We start from the raw sequence: 19,614 nt of genomic DNA on the forward strand, positions 1-19,614 counted from the left end.
GTCACCTCCACCCCTCCCCTGACCCCCCTCCACGACCTTGGAGTGTCTGGAGGTCCCAGTTTAAGGTGGCTGAGGTGTGAGAAAGCCAGAGAAACCCAGGGTGGTCTGGGGTAGCAGAGGGTGTGGAGGCAACGTAACCAGGGGTTGCCCTGGGGGTGTGGAGAGGAGCAGCGACGGAGCAGTCTAGGCAGTAGGCAGTGGCAGCCCGCACAGCAGATGTTGGCCAGTTGTTGTATGGAAGAGGCACGTCTGTGGGTCGCTCTGTGTGTGGGGCACACCCAGAGGGAGGGGCGGGCAGGGGAGTGTGTTTCGCTCTCCTGTCATCCTCCACAACGCAGGCCAGATTAGATTGGAGCTGACAGCGGAGGATATTCAATTAGATTGTGCATGTCACTCAGTGGCTTCGATCAGAGCCTCTCCTCATGCCTTTGTGTTTGCTATCGCAACAAGGGAGAACATGGCACGCTCTGTCTTTTTGTGTCATTTCCATTTATGTCGACCTCTAGCTCCGGACTTCTCCATTATTTTTATTATTGAATGTTACATGTTAAATATTGACATAACAGCGGCATGTAAATTTTTGATTCACATTGTTCACTTTTCAGATGCTATAACATTGTCTGACCTAAAAAACCCACAGGTCTGAGATGAAAAATCAAAACAGAGTTCTTTATCCTCTGATGTCATTGATCTTAAAGAAACCGTCAGTGGCGATCATTCACAAGTGATGTTTTTCTTCTTTTCTTTGCAGGGAAACCAGCAGCACATGCAGCAGTGACCCTGGCCTCTTCACCAATGATGAGGGACGACAAGGTATCAAAAGATTAATAACTTAAACATACGGTGAGAACTATTTAACAGCTACATCAGTTAATGTGGTTCAAACTGGTAAGTAATTTGATTCTGTGTATTTGGCGCTCACGGATGAAGTGTTCCTAATCACGGAAAGGAAGATGACGAGTTGTCAGATTTGGACAATACCCTGCTCGACTCTGAGGGAATGCTGGGGCTAGAGAGGGAGGTTTTCGATACAATGGGCTGGTTGCTGGGCACCCAGGCGACTCTAATAAGACGTTGTCATGTCGTGTTAATGAGCGCTGAAGCCTTTGCTAATCTCATTAGCCGTGGTGGGGCCAGGCGGCCTCTGATTTAACAGTTGTCACTACACCTTGACTGTGAGAGGCATGGTTCCTGCGTGTTCTTTGCTGACTGACAGGTCTGAAAAGAGTTCGCCGTCAGGGGACGAGACTGGTGTTGTCTGGTTGTCTGGTAGTGTGTGGTTCAGGCTGTTTTCATTCACCGTTCGTACTTATACCTACAAAATGTGATGCAGTATAATTTGTGTATAACCCACGTAATCGTGAGCAAGGAGGCTGCGATCATATGACCTATGCGGTGCAGGCTGTCATCCCTCATATGTCTGGAGCAAAGGAGGAAGTCAGGTGATGTAATATAAACAGCGACAAAGTCCGTAAAGGGAGGTGGTGAGGGTGGTGGGCAGGTCAAACAAACACAGGACTTTGACCCAGGAGACTGGGATCTGTGTCCCATGTGAAACCAAAATGTTAGTTGCATACATACGTAACATCTCAGCATTTTAATTTAGTGATACTACATTGGTAGGAATATGCAGTAACATGCTAACCGATGCCGCATCTTCCCTGTCCCTGTGTGCAGGCGATGACGAGCAGAGTGACTGGTTCTTCGAGGGGGACTGTGGAGTGGGGACGAGTGTGGCCGGCCTGCTGCCCAGCTGGGACTCAGACACGCAGCTTTCCCTTGAGGACAGCCGTCCCCCACCCACCTTCCTGCAACCTGCACGGCCCTCTCAGAGAGGTAGTGGATGTGGATGATTTTGTGCTATAGACTCAAATTCCTGTTAACATTAGTGATCTATTTTGACCGTTTGGCAACACAAGAAGATAAATGTGCTTCGTTACTGTCGCAGGGTATCGGTATCATTCACGTCTGAAGCGAGTGCCTGGCTCTGCTGCCTGCTGCATCAGGAAGGACAGGAGGCGGCTTCCCAGCAAGGTTAAAGCTAACTGGCATCTTCCTCTTCACTAGAAAACAGTTACACTGTTTTTATGGTCTTGGTTTTGTCACTGTGTATATTTGATTTGTGTTTTACAGGGCAACGGCATGCCAGTGTTTGTAGAGAGACTGAGACACTTCTCCCAAGATCCTTACCAGAGAGAGTAAGTTATACTGTTTTAAACTCTTTTAAATTTATATAGAACTCTTATAGTTTAAAGTTCATCTGTTTCCATCATCATTTTGCATCTAGTGATTATACTTTATCTCCTTTTAGCTTTTGGCTGCCTCCTGTTGGAAAACGAGATCGAAGCCAGGTATGATGCAATACGAGTATTTTCCAAACTTTATTATCTTTTTGGCCCCACTTTGTTTAGACTTTAATGGTGACGTTGCAAAATCTAAATGTTATTGATACTTTCAATTTCCAGTTGAACCCTTTGTGCCCATTACCAGTGTGTCCTATTGACATGGTGTCAGAGAGCTCCCGTCTCAGATGTTCCGCCTCAATCTGCAGAAACAGGTAGTTGTTGCTACATGTTAGTTAAATAAAGCAGCTTCTCAAGGGTCTATTGGAGACACCAGTCAGTGTTTCCAGTTAAAGCTCAATATATTGATAGACAAGTCTATGGCCATTTAAATGAATCAGTTACAGAGCACAGGTCACTGTTAACTAGAGTAATCTGTGTTAAGGTAATGCCTCAGAGACTTTACAGGAGGTAATTGTTAGAACTGTTTTGCTGCACAACTTCATGTTTCATGTTGCAAACACACTATTGGTGAATTTAATCTTAAACTTATACTTATACACAGATGCACATATAATCTTAACCCATTTTGTTGACATTGGTTTTTCATCCTGATTTCTTTTGCTTTCACAGAATCAAATGCTGTATGTGTAAAAATAATAATAATTGCTAAATCAGCCTTTTTCTCCCTGTAATTATAAATGTTTTGCTTTTCTCTTGACCTTATTAAAACCCAATTAGTAGAAAAGTATTGTATTAGCGACCCCTTCCCTTTGAGCATGCAAATTTGACAAAGGTGGCAAAATACAGAATTTACAAACCATAATTATTACACCTAATAAGGTAATGTTTTATGTGTTACATGTGCTATGCATGAACAAATTCCTTTTGTTTGTCAAAAAGTCATCCACAGACAAAAAAAAATCTACAGAATGCTCTCCTACCCAGTGACATTATTTATGTTTGGGGTCAGAGTGTGTAGGTCCCTGTTAAATGTCTTCTGAACAAATTTCTAAAACTCCAATAAGAGGATTATTTTGCAATTTGGGCTTAAAAAGCATTGTCAACAGCAATCCTAACCTTGTATCAGTCAAAAATCATGTTTTAAGCATTTTTAATATTATAAGTTAAAGGGACAGTTCTCCCAAAAATCAAAAATACATATTTTTCCTCTTACCCGTAGTGCTATTTATCAATCTAGATTGTTTTGCTGTGAGTTGCTGAGGGTTGGAGATATCGGCTGTAGAAATGTCTGCCTTGTCTCGGATATAATGGAACTAGATGGCACTCGGCTTGTGGTGCTCAAAGTGTCAAAAAAATACATTTAAAAAACTCAACAGCAACATCTCATTCAACAAATCATGACCCTGTTACTCAAGATAATCCATAAACCTTGTTGTGAGCAGTTTCATTTAGAAAGTATTTTCTGTCTACTGAACTACACCTGCCAACTGCATCACAGTGCAGAAGGAAGGGTGCATCTACTGCTAGATCACCTAGCTCCACTGAGCTAGCTAACGTTACAGCTCAGCTAAAGAGGACACCATTACTGTCATGAGCCTGAGTCTCTCGTTCATGAGCAGATGCAGGTGTCCTTCTGCACAGTGATACTCACACCAAAACAATCGAGACTGGTAAATAGCACCACAGGTAAGAGATGAAATATGTAATTTTGATTTGGGGGTGAACTGTCCCTTTAAGTAATGAAGTATCAAGGTGATAAAACAATGTTACGTGTGTTTGTCGAGGTTTTAAAGAGAACAAGCAACAGATTAGCATTGATATCAATCCTGGCCTCAAATCTGGGCTAACCTGACATTAGACAGCTCCAGTTGGACGCAGCTCTATTTCAGTTCAATAGTTTTCAAGGTCAGCGTTCCCAAATAGAGAAATACTATGTGTTGACATAGTTGTAATGCAGATTCAAATCCCTGCATTTTTGGGACTGCACACAAAAAAAAGGTTTATCCAAAAGATGTTTGTCAAAGCATTGCATCGCTCCCAGTCGTCCCTGGAACTGTTGGATCTGCATGGGGGACTGTTGAGAAGCCGCTTAGCCCCCTTGGCCTCGAGACTGTGGGACTCCTCATTGTATTGTTTCCACTCTGCCTATTTATGGTGCATTCTTAATTTTGTTTCACACACACTCTTTCTCCTCCCTCTCTCTTGGGCTATTTCACAGAGCGCTCCAGCACTCCTTGATGAGGGGCAAAAACACGACTGCTATGAAAAGCCCCCGACTTCTTAGGGCTTTCTTTTCTAAACTGGCCCTTTCTTCTCCACCTGAAAGGTTCCTTCAGATTCCAGTTTGAGGCATTGTGAATACTAATTTCTCTCTATTAAAAAGCCCTCATATCCCTGCCATGCTCTCATTTGAATGGCAGACTCAGGGGAGACCTCTTAATTCCTTTATAGTGGGATTCAAGACCCTTCACTTCAAAAAGTATAAATCATACTCCCAAATGAATGAGGGAGAGAGGGGGGATTGACGAGAGGGGCTTCTGATGTGTCCCGTTGGACGGCACGAGCTGAATCTATCTCCCCAAGCTGCTCAAATCCACTCTCCAGTGAGATGGCTGCTCCGTCCTTACGACCCAGCTCTGCACACATGACACCCATTTACTTCCCTTAACTTCCTCCAAAATTCACATGCAAACACAACACTAGCTACAGTTATTGTTTTGCTTGACAATAAGGAACGCTATAATTGCTGGTGCCTGCTGTTAACAAACTTAAAAACGTCCAATCCTGATTTCACTTCACTATATTTTCATTTCTTTTGAGCGCCTCACCCGCGTGATCGATTTCTAGCACCGAGCTCCCATACATCTGACTTTTCTTTGTTTCCAAACACCCTTGAGAGAAAAGTGTTTTCTCTGTGGGCAGAGTGTAAGCATTAATCTTGTACCGCGGCCAGGTTGAAATGATACTGTATTAATAAAAGCTGTCATCTCCTGTTTGCCGAGTGTTGACGGCGACAATCAGAGATTTGATGTTAAGTGATAAAGGCTGTATGAGGTTGCATGCTGTTTATCCTCGTATCAGGCGCGCGAACAGGCGCCATGCTTTGTGGGATTTGGCTGTAATGCTCGGGGCCGGCGGCCACGTTAAAATGCATAACTGCCTCCCACCTGAGCCGGGCAGCAGCAGCTTTTATCCATTGACTTATTTATTTCTAAATGACACTTGCGCTGTGAGATAAATCATAGTCTTACGCCACTCCCTTCCCAGTTTTCATTTTAATTGTGAGATCTCGGTGTCAGCAGTTAGTATATTGGTGTGAGTGGCCTATTGATTATTGATTTGGAGCTATTGATTATGTTCCCTGGAGACCCTAATCCTTTCTGATTCATTTGAATACCTCTATTAATCTTGAGATCCTGCTCACACCTGAAGCACCGTGTACCCTAATGAAAATAGATGGCCATTTTGTAACTGCAGCTCCTCACTCCACTTTTGATTTATTATTTTTAATTGATATATTTGCTTTTGGATGTGGGCGCCAAAATTACAATTGACCCTGTGTCAGTGCTGTTTTACTCTGTACCCTAAGGGACCGCACTGCATTTAAAAGTGTCTCATATGACCTGAAAAATCCATCTTGGAGACTTTTTCCTCAGTGTCCTTGTGTCTTTGATAGAATTGAGTTGTTGTTGGTCGTCTTCATCACATATCACTTGTTTTTTCATTGCTCATTGCCTCTAAGTCAATCTTTGTTTTCTCATCACAGTTTCTGTATATTTAGGGACAAAACAACTGGCCAACATCTGTCACGCTGTTAAAACTGATGAAGTAACAGATGTTAAATAATAAAAACAGTGTTGTGCATTTTTTACCGCTTCTCTCAGTTTTACACTGAGCCACGTAACGTACTTATAAAAAGCCTTTGGGTTCAGCTCCGAGATGAATGGTGGTGTTTTGCCTTGGTTAATGAGCCAGCTGATGGTATTCTCATGTTTGATTAGCATTGTGCTGAGTGTCTCAGTGGGCTCCTGGCGGCCCCGCAGCGGCTCTGCCTCTCGGCTCTCAGCAGCAGGGGAGGGCCCTCGCCTCCCTCCAGGCTGCAGGGGCCCCGGAGTGCCTCGGCCTCGATGTAATGAGGGAAGAGATGGAGGGATGGACCTCCACACATTAAGACCAAATGCATCAGGGTATTACTTTTAATACCGCAGGCGTGCCTCGTGAAATAATGCGACGTTTAAACGGGGATCGATTTTGGAATTAAAAAGTTAGTTTGCAAAGATTTACTGTGGGGAGTTCAATGCCTGAGCTCTTTATCAGGGGCGCAAATGGCTGGTTATGTGCTGTCCGACAGAGGTACGATTGAGGGATCGATAGGCGCGTGATTTACTAACTGGAGTACAGGTAATCAATAAGTATAAAAGTAAATGAAATATGCATTACTGGGATTTTATTAGAGAGGGGTAGCAGGGAGAGAATAACGGTCAGGCCATTTATTTTTATATCTATTGATTATACAACATAGAGACTTCGCTCAAAGCATGCCCCGCACAGCTCTCGACACCCCGAGCCTGCACACCCGTCATGTGATTTATGGGTGTTGAGGTCATGGAACACGCTGCCTGTTAAAAGGCTGCCCTGACGGGGCCTTATTGTAGCATGTGCCTGTTAGGGTTGTGAGCTTTATGTAGCCTGCAGTCGGAGATGAGCCGCGCTGGTTAACAAGGAGCTCTCCTCTGTATGAACCTCTGTTGTTTTGCAATCTGTCATGAATTCATTTTTACAGGTTGTGTTTATTGGCATTTTCAAACAGCAGGTCATATTATTCTTTAAATCCTCTGAGATGCAGTCCAGCTGCGAATGTGAAAGATTTTAACTAAATTCTTTGTATCTGTCATTATATCATGCTGTAGCTCCCTCACACACTCCTCTCTTTGACTCAATCTGCCCCCCTCCTCTCATGCACAAACACGCACACCACATCAGCTGCTCCCACCCCCCCCAGAGATGGAACGGACCTTGACCTTAACTTTACATCTCCTGAAGTCAGGGCTATTAAGCTGGTGGGGGGGCTTTTCCTATTTCAGGGCTCCTGACATATGACACAAGAGGCATAGAGCAGGTGTAATTTGTTTATGTGAACTCTGCAGTGACTCAGCCCCGTGCACCCCAGCACCTCTCCTCATCGAATATTCTCTCCGCTGAAAACATGTATTAATGAAGAAAAATTAAGATGTAGCAAAATACAAGGCTAACTGTAAGTTGCAGTGTTGGCAAATGTGCAGCGCTTGCGTTTATCGACTTTTGTGAAATTATTTAATTTCTACATGTTCAAGTGTGTGTGTTGTGGGTGGGAGCTGCGTTATCATATTTTGGGTAACATTTGTTTTTTTCTCTGTGTGTGCCCCCCCCCCCCCCCCCCAGGCAGACTAATGTCTCCTGTGCATACCAGTCCTGGAGTGACATCAGGAGGAGAAGGGAAACAGAAGCTGTGTCTGTCACAACATCAGGTATCACCCTCCACACATACTAATGAATCTCTGGCCTTCTCACCCACTTAAAATATTATTGGAGGTGTAATGTTGTTACATACAAAACTAGAGCTGCAGACTAAGAATTTTACATGTCCCAAAGAAAGATCTTCAGGTGTCATATTTGTTGTTGTAGCTTTGTGTTTGTAGCCATGTTAGCAGCTAGGGATGACAGTGTCAGTCGTTTGGTTCACCACTTAAGCTCAGACTGAAATATCTTAAAGGTAAACTATACAAGCTTTTGTAGCTTCCTCTTGGATGCGTGCTGCTTATGGTCTGGCGCCAGGCTGCTTCCTTTTTTTTTAAAGTCCCAATCTCACCTGTGCGCTATGTCCAGGAGTGTCTTGAACATAGTAAAGGAAGACAAAACAAGAAAATACAGGCAGAGGGCAGAGGCTCTGCAGATAAATACACCACCACACACTTATCGAGGGCCATAGATTATGATTGAGAGGGATTATTTTATGAGACTATGCATTGTTTTGGGGTTTTTTTTTGTAGTAAAATCCTACATTGCAATTATTTGATGCAATGCCATGAAATTTTGTACAGACTATCATGATGCCCGGAGGATGACTCCTAATGACTTTGGTGATCCCCCCACTATTTCTTTAGCAACAACATGAAGTCGGCATGTGGTTTGTAATTAAATATCTCAACAACTGTTAAAAGAATGTCATGAAATTTGGTACAGACACTCATGTCCCTCTCATCATGAATTGCAATCATTTTGGTGATTACAATTAAATTCAGTGCCACCGTGTTTTAGTATTGTGATTGATGAAATGAAATCTGTTTTTGCTGGGGTGGTGGGAGCATGACAGAAAAAAAATCAGAGAATCACTGTACTAAGATGGCGAACATGATGAAAGTTAAACCTGCCTAAAATCAGCATGTGAGCATCACCACTGAGCATGTTAGCGTGCTGATGTTAGCATAAAAAAAAGCATAAAAATAAACTTGTTTATCATGAAAAAAGTGGCAGGGGAAGATACCCCAGACCTCTGTCAGGGATGTCCAGGGGATCCTACCTTGGTTAAGCTCAGAATATCTTCCAAAACACTCCTGCATATACCTGACATGTTCGGGGCTGCTGCGACTGGATGTGCCTCTTGGCAAAAATAACTGAGGACAGGAAAGGGTAAAAACTGGTAATTCATTAATTATACTGCATATATTGCTAAATATCATTGATGTTTGTTTCCTGTCATTTTGCAAACGTGGCCCCCAAGCAAAGCAAGTTAAGTATCTCCTCTGTAGACTTTTAGTCTTCTTTATAATTCTACCAAATTAACAAAATGTGAGATATTTGGTGAGTTAACAGCAGAGGGAAGTGTAGTTAGCCGTGTTAAGTTTAGAGCTTCCAGTTAATAGCAAAAGAAGAGAAGTGTGATGTGGAGTTCACCCCATTGGAGGTGGCCTCTGAGCAGCAGCCGTTGTGTCTGTTTGGACCAGTGGAGCTGCCTTTTTTCATTAAAGTCATGGCTCGGGGCCTTGTGTCTTTGCCGGATTGAAATCTGAATTGGTTTGTCCACCTTTTCTTCCGCGTCCCCTCTCTGTGCTACACTCCTGCAGCTGCTGTTTGTCATTTAAATAACAAATGCTGGTGGTTCCCTGATTTAGTGAGGGGTGCAGGCCTCTGATGTATATTAATATTGTCGCACAGTGCACTGTACCAGAGTCCATCATTCATTTGGATAAAAGAGGTGGAATTTAAAAACAGCCAATGCTTTACTTGGATACAGATTGCATCCATTTATTGCACTGAGTGATGGAACGGCCAGCAACTCTGTCCTTCACCTCCCCAGCGCTGAACCACTTCCCATAAAAGTAAAAAAGGATTCACCCCTGGCCCTTAAGGACCCCTCATATTCAACACGCGGAACGAGGGGCATCCCTCAGTTTCCTGACAGTTAACAGACCTACAGTCTGTTTTAAAAGGTGGAAGAGGGGGAAAATACATGTGTTAAATCTTACACAAACATGATAACTGCTTTATTCTTTTTCCACAAATTAAAAAAATATGAGTGTCATCTGTGCAAATTATAAAATAGGGCAGTTACCGTATATTACTTAAACAAGTACCGTATTTTCTAACATGTTTTTTTTCTAATGGAGATGCGGTAAGGTGCTCTGGGATATTTTATTGTATGTGTTTTGGATTAAGCGACTAAAAGATGATCTGTTTCCTAAACTGAATAGAAGGAGTCCCTGATTGGCACATCCCCCCTCAGCCCCGTTCAGAGTGTTTTCCTGCTTCTGGAGTCTAGTGCCCCCTGTCCACCATGATTTATCATGCATCCCATGTCGTCCAATGTCAGTTTCTGCAGCTGCAACTGCTCTGTATAAATCTTTACTTTGGCAGCCTGCTGCACCATGTCTCTCCTCAGTAATCTCACCACTGCCAGGAGATGCACATTCACTCTGACAAGCTTTCACACTCCCTGTGTACAAATTTTGGTTTGTTGCCACTCTGACATAAATGTGTTCAGAGACGAAATCAGATTCAGTGATTTGTCGAGTGGACTTGTTTTCTGGTAAACATCTTGTTTGCATGGAAAGATTGTTTGCTGCATTTAGCAGAAGGAGCAGCGTGTTGCTCTTAGTGAACACGACAGCCAAGTCTTTGTTTGAGTTGGCCGGAGGAAGTGGATTGTTGTATGTGTTAGTGGTTGATTTGAAACTCTGTAATCAGGAGTGAAAATGGTCTGCGGCTGGAGGTGTCTTCCAGGGCTCCATGGGGAATTACTGAGGCGGTACCCAGCTGTTGCTTTGTCTTCTTTCTTTACCCTTTTAGCACTGCCGTAGAAGTGCTGAAGCTGGTTGTGAAAAAAAAAAAAAAAAGCCACAACAACTTCTATCTATCCAACTATCTGTTTGGATTAGATGACCACTCCATTTCTCAGCCTTAAATTGGCCATTTTCTACTTTTCTCACCAACATCAATTCAACAAGCCAACTCAATCCAACAAGTCTTTTCTAGATACAAAGCAAGAGATGCTGTTTTCTATTATATGTTATTGGTTATTATTAAAAATACAGATTAAAATTGAGATTTAAAGGAGTATTTCACTAATTAAAAAAACACATTTTCCCTTTTTTTCTGTAGTGCTATTTATCAATTGAGATTGTTTTGGCGTGAGTTGCCGAGTGTTGGACATATCGACCGTAAGAGTGGCCGCCTTCTCTTGAATATAATGTAACTCAAGCTTAAAGCACCAAAAAAAAAAAAAAAAGCAAAAAACTCAACAGCAATGTCTCTCTCTCCAGAAATCATGACCTGTATACTCAAGATAATCCACAGACCTGTTCCATGTAGGAACTATTGTTTTTTTTCTACCGAACTACACCTGCCAACAGCATCACAACACAGAAGGAAGCATGCATCTACTCATGGATGAGAGGCACGTGACAGCATTAGTTGTAAACATTAACAGCGTCCGGGGCTATAATATTAGTTAGCTCAGTGGTGCAAGGTGAGCTAGCAGTGGATGCTTGCCTCCTCCTGCTCGGTGATACATTGGGCGGGTGTAGTTTGGTAGAAAGAAAGTAGTTCCTAGATGAAACTGCTCACAACAAGGTCTGTGGATTATCCTGAGTAACCAGGTCATAATTTCTGGAAAGAGACATTGCCTTTAAGTTTTTCAAATGTACTTTTCTGACGCTTTGAGCACCACAAGCCGAGTGCCATCTTGTTCCATTATATTGGAGAGAACGTAGACATCTCTATGGTTGATATCTCCAACATTAGGCACCTCACAACCAAACAATCTACATCGATAAATAGCACCACAGGTAACAGGAAACATATATTTTTGATTTGAGGGTGAACTGTCCCTTTAAACTGGATTTATTTGGGCTTTGTCCTATTTCTACAAATATTGATATTTTCTAGAAATATTTGTATTTCTAGTACATTTTTGAAAATCACAGGAAGTGGAATTTAATACATTCTTCACACTCCACAATTTTGGGAGAATTATTCGTAAGGCAAAGATGAATCAGTATGTGTAAAGATCCTGATGGATTTTAATAGCCTTGGCTGGTCTCACACACAGACTAATTAATTATTGCAATTTTACTCCTCCCCTGCTGTCTCCTACTGTATAATGCCCTTCATCTTTATCTCTATAAAGGGACGATGGTAATAAACCCAAACTTGAACTTATTCAGCGTGCTACATTTCAGTAAGAGTTAGAGTTTGGAGTAAATAGGCAGTTAGTTTGATTAACCCCGTCAGACTGTGAGTGTGTTATCTCTATATGTTGCAAAGTGCCATATGTGGGTGCCCATGTGGAGGCCAGCCCCTCGGTCAGCCCTGCCTCCTCTCCTCTCCCCTCTGTCTTCATGTGTCTCCTTGCCCAAGCAAGACGGCTGTGTGACAGATCACCTGCGTCTGAGGCCCGCCGTGTTCCTGCCCGGCGGTCCGGCCCCCTCTCATTAATGCCCAGGCTGGTGCGAGGGCCGTATGGCAGCACAAGACAAATAACGCTACCACTCAGCCATCACTTCTGCTGACAGAAATGCAGCCCACCGCACTATTTCGCCCTCTCCGGCTCCACTCCGCACCCTGCTCGCGTCCTTCAAATCCCCCCCCCCCCCCCCCCACCACCACATCTCCTCCATCTCCACCTGCACCTGCCTGCGCTGCTCCACCAAACTTTCACGGTGGTTTTTCGCTGTTGCTGGAGGCTGAGCTTAACACTGAAACCCACACAAGTTGACATAGTGTAACCATGAACTCACTGCCTTTGTAACCACTCTAATTGTTTTCTGTTTGTGGAGACAGATTTGTTTTTAGCAGCTCAGTCTGTCAGGGGCTTCTTGACTCGCCTGTGTGCAAACCCTCTCAGCAGGAGGTCTGATTTGAATGTCCTATTTTTTCAATTGTGAAAAGAATGATGTGTGTGTGTGTGTACAAGAGAGAGAGAAGGAGAGCAAGCAGGAGAGAGAAACACAAAGGCTAATCATTAAAGAGCTATTCAGCCCTGTTCATTTAAGTGTGGGAATCAGCAGGCCCATTACTGTCAATGTGTAATTAGCTGATTAATAAACACGGGGAAGGGGAGTGCTCCAGGAAGCCCTGTAATGATTGTTTTTAGAGAGCATCACATGAGAGCTTATTAAGATGGTAAGATGGTTCCATTCAACCTCCCATTATCACCCACAATAAATGCGTGTACTGTAATTCTCCCATTGACAGAAAACCTTTACGTTGTAATGTCTTTATCGACCTTGATGTAACACCAGTGTAGGTGTTCTGACCAAATTAAACTATGTTTAATTTAAGCTGTTGATAATTCACATTTATCATTTTTAAATGATCTTGTATTGTACACATTAATGTATAGAGATATTGTAACTTTAATGAGTTGTTGTCTGTGAATGCTTTATGTTATTTACAAACAGTGGTGGAAAGTAACAAAGTACATTTACCCAAGTGCTGTGTTTAATGCTGTGTTTCAGTACAATTTTGAGGTATTTGCACATTACTTGAGTATTTCAATTTTCTGCAACTTTATTGTTCTTATAAAATATCATGTATTGTTAGATACTTCTTGGCTTGTGATCTCTTATATAGAACCAGTGTTAGATTTCCCCTCTGTGAGGATGGAGCACCTGCCGCAGGGCAGGCAAGCATGCGGTCATTTTGACTTGACCAGCGGACTTTACTACAAGCCGATTTGCTATTCAAACAGGTGACGTGCTTCACGTTTGAAAACCAGCCACCAGCAATTTGACCAGCTGAGTCGCAGGTTGTACCATCAGCCGGCTCGAGTCAAGCTCAGACCAGCCAGTTCACACTGCTGCAACTTTTCTCTGAATTCTTAAACGGTTTAGTCTCATAGCAAATCATTGATCTGAACTGGGCTTAAAGGTTTTGTATATGACATCTAGAGCATTAATTTAGCAGCAAGCAGGTATTTGTTATGTAAAGACATAGTGGAGTCATTGTCCTGAGCAGAGAATGAAGTCAGGCTACCTCTGTGCGTTTCAATCTGAGCTTCTCTGTTCTTTGTTGTGGTAGACGGTCCCGCTGCACATGCATGTTAGTGCATGTGAGTTGGTTACTAATGATATTGGGCCTCCCAAGTTAACTCCATTAGCTCTGTCAGCACCATTAGCTGCTAGCCGCCAGCTCATCTCTATGCTACAAACCATGGGCAGACAATGTGAATCAGACTGAAGCATAGATATGCTCTGAATGTCGTGTAAAGCTTCAATAAATACATTTAATGCATTTTTACCCATTTTTACTGAAATGGGATTTTGTTTGCAGAATTTTGTCTTGTCTTGTCTTTTTAATTATTGTATCGTTACTTTTACATACTGTAAGTAAAGTACTTCTTCCACCATACAATAAGCTAAAGATGAGAAACCTGAGTACTGGTGCAGCGATAAACTGAAATAATGTCACTTTCCTTACATTAGTAAAGCTTTGGTTTGTGTTGTCAAATGTTTACTTATATCTGCTACCTTGATCACAATGTAAAATTGTGTATAAACTGCTTATTGTGATTGTGACCTTGACCTAGAATAGAGGCTTGTATCTGGTATGCCCTGTGCATGTTAACACACTCACAAACTAAATGTTCCCAGCCATTTCTGTGTATCTGTCAAATATGGAAACCTCTGAACTTTGATCCAAGCTTTTGACCATGTTTAACCTGAGTGTTTGGGTTGAAACTCAGCAACGGTTAGTCATCGTTCCCTCAAGAAATATTAATCAATTATCTTGCCCGCCGGATCAGTTTGGGGAAGAAGTCATCTGGAAAGAGGCACAAGCAGATATAATGGGAAGGAGCAAAAGCACATGCCAGTGAATGCTGTAATGCCTAATCCTTTGAGACAGCCCAGAGCCACAATGTCACTTCTAGTTCCCTTGTCCTCTGCTCTGGGACTGCCTTGCAAATGTCTTGTGTGACCGCTGCTAACTTTTTTTGGGCGAGATCGGGAAAGATTTATTTATCAAGCATGTTAGGGAGCGCAATTGTTTCAGAGTTCTTCTGTCTTCTGCAAAAATTGGCCCCTTTTCTCTTTCAGATATTTCCCCTCACTCCCACAAACAAAAAGCTTTTAAGGTGAGCAAGATCAAGAGAAAGAGGATCTTTAAAAAGGAAGGAAGTCAGTGAGATGTGAACGTGTGATGAATGGAGTTGAAAACATACAACTCCTTACACTGCATAACTGGAGAGAGGGGGAAGTTAAGCCATAGGAGCAGCACAGATTGGCCTTTTAATAACCATGTCCACAAGTCATATGGGGCCAAATTGGATTTGGCTCACTTGACCAAAACCTCATTAATATTTAACCTATTAGAAGAGGATTGCTTCAAAGTTTTATTTTAATATACCTAAAACAGCGAGCGATCCATGAGTCGTGGGCTAAATTTAATTTTTATTCGAGAGGCTGTCCATTGAAACAGTGAAGGAAAATGTGATTTATGTGAGTATCTTTTACTGTTTGTCCTCAGTGTTGTGTTACATGTCCAGAATATGATATCTGCTTTTTTTTCTCCTCTCTGCAGCTAGCAACCCATTTCATAAGGATCACCAGCGAGAAGAGGCACAGGGAGCCAGTAACACCTCAACCCCTGAGGCTGTGGGACCAAGTGCACCAGGTTCACAGAGTTTATCTTTCCTCCAGGGGGACCATGAGGAGACCTGAGCGGGACTGGGGACTCGACATGCACACCTAAGTGACAAAGAAAAAGCTATTGTGCCAGAGAACGAACAGGCCAAAACTCCTCTTGCTGCACAAACTTTATGACAAAGAAAAAAAAATACAAAGCACATCATTATTCCTCAAATCAGCATGTTACTGCTAGATCCAGTCTTTCCAGGTAGTGTATTAAGCATGACAAATGTTAATGCAATCAAGCCTTGTTAAGCCCTTTGCCATCTCCTCAAAGCAGCTTCAAGAGGCTCCTCGTTTGACTCAAGACTGGAACGGCTCCTCCTGTTTCCACACACAGTCTCCAGGCCACCTGCTACCACACAATCCCAACAATTATGTCCACTCTAGTAGCGCAGCGTTTGTCAGCGGGAGCACTGGGAGGATGGTCAGGTGAAGCCGGATGGCCGGGGGCGGGGAGCCTGCTCTGCTTTACGGCAGCCCACAGTGGCTGTGCTGGCGGCACATAGCTACCACCGAGACAGGAGAGCATCAGAATGTTTAGCTACCACATGCTGCTACTGGGTTCAGAGAGGCGACCACCGGTAGAGAGCCACACAAAGTACAGGCCTCCTATTAGCATGGATTTGAAAAGCTACAGTTTGTACAAAGGTGCTCATTAGCACAACACAGAGGGAGTGTAGTCGCCGTCCTCAGAGGGCCGCCTCTGTTCTCTTTAGCTTACCTTCCATATTCAAATTCCCCCAAATGTATTTAAGTTCAAGGCCAGCTGCAAATCTGTTTGAACAGCCTGTTTTTCAGCAGTGGAGGATTACTTGCTTTTGGGGCTGTGCAGAGAGCCAGCAGAAAGGGAGTTGGAGGAGCAGTCTGAGACAGGAGAGGAGAGTCATACACTGTATTTTCACCTACCCTTGGGGTATACATTTCCCCGGCTCCCTCGGCATCAGATGCATTAAAAGATCAATGGCAGCATACAGTGAGATCAAACACAACACTTCTCTCCGAGCTGGTAAACACGCAGAAAAATGCATTTTCATATAGGAGTCAAGTGAAATACAATTTTGCTTGACCCAAACCACACAGGTGATAACGGTCTGTAAAAACAGAGACACATACTCCTGTATGTAAATTCTGCTGGTGTCTTTTACAGTCAAAAAAGCAGAGTAAATTTAGTAATGTGCTAAAGTTTCATGCTTTTAAAGAAAGCTTACCTGAAATCTTCCCAGCACTAAAAGTCACAGGTATGCACTTTCTCTAATGATTGCAAGATACCTTTTTTAGTGAAATGGACTGCATTATCATCAGCTACACTCTGCATGTCTTTTTCAGACACGTTAAAGCCTTATTTAAGAGAAGAATCGCATTTAGTAGAATGAGATTTGCCAATTAACGTGAGTTATATGTCTGCAATAATCCGTCTGAGAAGGCTTTATGTGATCATGTTGGCCAGGGATGACATTTATAAATGCTGTGTGTGCACACTCGTCTAAATGGATGCCTCACACAAGACATCCTGCCACGGGTATCAGTCAAAGTGTTGAGGCAGAGAGCACCCCCCCCCCAAACCTCCACCCATCCCTTGCTACTGCTGCTACAGCATGGCCAGGGAGTCACCGTGGGCTCTTCCCACACCAGTAATACATGGTCCAGACTGAATACATTCATAATTAGAAAAAAGAAGCTTTTGATAAATACATTGGTGGCGTCTTCAAGACATATGCCCCTGGACACGATGACAAGTATTGACTGTGTAGTGTTTTAAGGAGAGCTTCTCGCCGCTGCCCTATCCGTCAGTCTTTGTTTTGGTGCCAAGGCATTGACAGGGCAGGAAGACGTATCAGTTCGGATACAGTTCCATTACCAGGAGGAGGGGGAACACCCCGCCTGCCTCTCTGGTAATTAGCAGTCACCATAATGACATCTCAGCCAGACTGTATGCCCCAAAATGTATTTCCAATGGCCAGGAAGTGGGGGAATGGCTTCCGTGCAGCCAGTCAATTGCCCTGTTACAGTTAAGGAATCCAGCAGGCTGGTACCACTCATATTTCATCCCAGGTAAAGATTACCTGTCAGGCCCATGGGAGATGTATTGATCTGTTTTCCTTTTTCCGCCAGCAATCACCTGACAAAGGCACCTAGGAGGCGAGTGAATGAGTGATGCCTGGTCTGTCTGCTCCAGCGTAGTGGCTTCTAGTGTCCACTGATGGGTGGAGAGGTGATGAGGAAGAGGAGAGATAATGCAGTCATAAACTCTGTTTGAACCTCCTCTGTATGCATGCAGGGCAGCCCCTCGATTCCCCCGGGTCACAGGTCAGTGGGGAATTTGCCTTTTTTTTTTTTTTGGCTACTTTCTTGTCAGTTGCGTTTGTTCTTGGTGTGTAGTGTGTAGTGATGATAGAAACACATGCAAAAGAGGCTCTCTGGTTCCTGCTGACAAATGCATGTTGCGAGTCACCGTAGTTCAACTCACTTTGGGTTTCAAAAGTGATCCCGTTTGATCCCGTCACCCTTCTCACGATGAAATCCAACCTTGTGTGGTCAGGGTTTCCTGTGACTGTCAGTGTGGCGATGCTGCACTAGCAATGATCGATATATTTTACATTACCTTGTGTTTTTTTGGCAGCTAAAAGTATTTATATATATGCCTTGTTCAATGGAATGTCAGACTTGATATTATCCATGAAGCCATGCATTTTAAAGTGATTGCACTGTATAAAACGTGTAGTATTTATGATGTGATGCATAATAATAGGTCCATTAATTGAGGATTTAGGTCTAAGGACATTAAATTCATAAATTCAATTTCATGATAGATAGTCCAGTAGATATGTCTTTCTAATTTTTTACTGTCGTATTTTTTAATTTCATTTACAAGGATTTAAATATATCTTCCTGATATCAGGGCTCTTAGGCAGCTATCCACATTTGATATGTAGTACAAATAGCATCTTATCTCATAGGCTGTTATCTTTATATTTAATAGCAGTGGAGGCATGCCTAATTGCTTTGCAAATGATCTAAAGAGGATTACTCCTCCCTTAGAAAGCCTGCACGATGTCACTAGATGTTAAAGAGACGTTACAATGGTAAAATTCAATCAAACCTGCAGTGCAGAGTTTATGCAGCAGCTGTTTTCTATGATGGTGTTGTGTCAAAATAATTGTCAGTATGAGGTGGATACTCTGCTTTTAAACAAACTGTATGCACATAATTATGTACTGTTATGAGTAAGAAGCTGTTTTAAGATGTTGTAATTCTATTTATGTCATTTGTGCATTTTCAAAATGATATAAATGGGATTTTTTAAAAGGATGATGTAAGTTTATGCCTTCATGTCATCGGTGATGTTATAATCATTCCTCCAAGTTATAAGTATTCATGGAAAAACTGCAGTATGTGTTTATTTCCAATGCTGAATTTGTGTCCAATAAATGAGTGATAATGATTGTGAGAAACGTGTAGATGTGACTTGAGATTAAGGTTATAAAATTTGTACAAACTTTTCTTAATTTAGCAGTATTACAGTATAGAAAGGAAACACTGATAGAGACGGTGTATTGAAATGGGGATGTCAAAGTTACGGTTCATTGTAAGCATTGTAACCACTCCAGCAACAGGACACCTGAAAGTATTTTTCTTCTAAAACCATTTTTTAGACAAGCTATTGCCCTGACATAGATATAGAATGCATTTGTGTTGAAACAATAGGCCTAACTGATCTATTAATCAACTAACAACATTAATCATTAGATTGATCAATCTTTTAAAGGGATAGTGCACCCAAAAATGAAAATTCAGCCATTATCTACTCACCCTCATGCCGAGGAAGGCTGTGGTGAAGTTTTAGTAGAAGTATTCTGCGGCTGGCTGAGGGTTAGGCTCATGAGCTACAGCGGCTGCTTTATCCAGTAGCCTGAGTTCCGCGTCCGTATACTCGGGCTCAAACAAATACAGCTCAAAAAAGAAATGCTGTTCCTCCTCAGTTTCAAAGTCTTCAGACATGTTGGGCTGCCCTTTGATAAAAGACCGTAGTGCAAATTATCTTTTAGCTACTGTTGTTACTGTTGTCTCCCCCTGCGGTGCACGTGTCACGTGATGTAAACACGGGTAAGCAAAGCTCATGCTTTCGCTGGTCTCGCGCAAGCACGCACACATGAGCGCGGAGCACGGAGAAGCAGTCAGAGCTACAGGCTACAGTGAGGCTA

General features: G+C 42.7%; 1 protein-coding gene across 1 annotated transcript in view; it reads left to right on the forward strand.

The window, feature by feature from the left end:
• The window catches only part of LOC126400866 (G patch domain-containing protein 2-like), a 29,497-nt gene extending 10,776 nt beyond the window's left edge, over positions 1–18,721 (forward strand). Inside the window, exons 3-10 of the mRNA XM_050061852.1 lie at positions 752–813; positions 1,678–1,836; positions 1,949–2,034; positions 2,134–2,198; positions 2,312–2,351; positions 2,466–2,557; positions 7,668–7,753; positions 15,303–18,721. Coding sequence (XP_049917809.1) covers positions 752–813; positions 1,678–1,836; positions 1,949–2,034; positions 2,134–2,198; positions 2,312–2,351; positions 2,466–2,557; positions 7,668–7,753; positions 15,303–15,442 — 730 coding nt within the window. The 3' untranslated portion in view covers positions 15,443–18,721. The remainder of the gene's footprint in view (positions 1–751; positions 814–1,677; positions 1,837–1,948; positions 2,035–2,133; positions 2,199–2,311; positions 2,352–2,465; positions 2,558–7,667; positions 7,754–15,302) is intronic.
• The last annotated feature ends 893 nt before the right edge of the window (positions 18,722–19,614 follow it).

The sequence above is a fragment of the Epinephelus moara genome, chromosome 14 (genome assembly GCF_006386435.1).
Source record: "Epinephelus moara isolate mb chromosome 14, YSFRI_EMoa_1.0, whole genome shotgun sequence".
Classification (NCBI taxonomy): Eukaryota; Metazoa; Chordata; class Actinopteri; order Perciformes; family Serranidae; genus Epinephelus; species Epinephelus moara.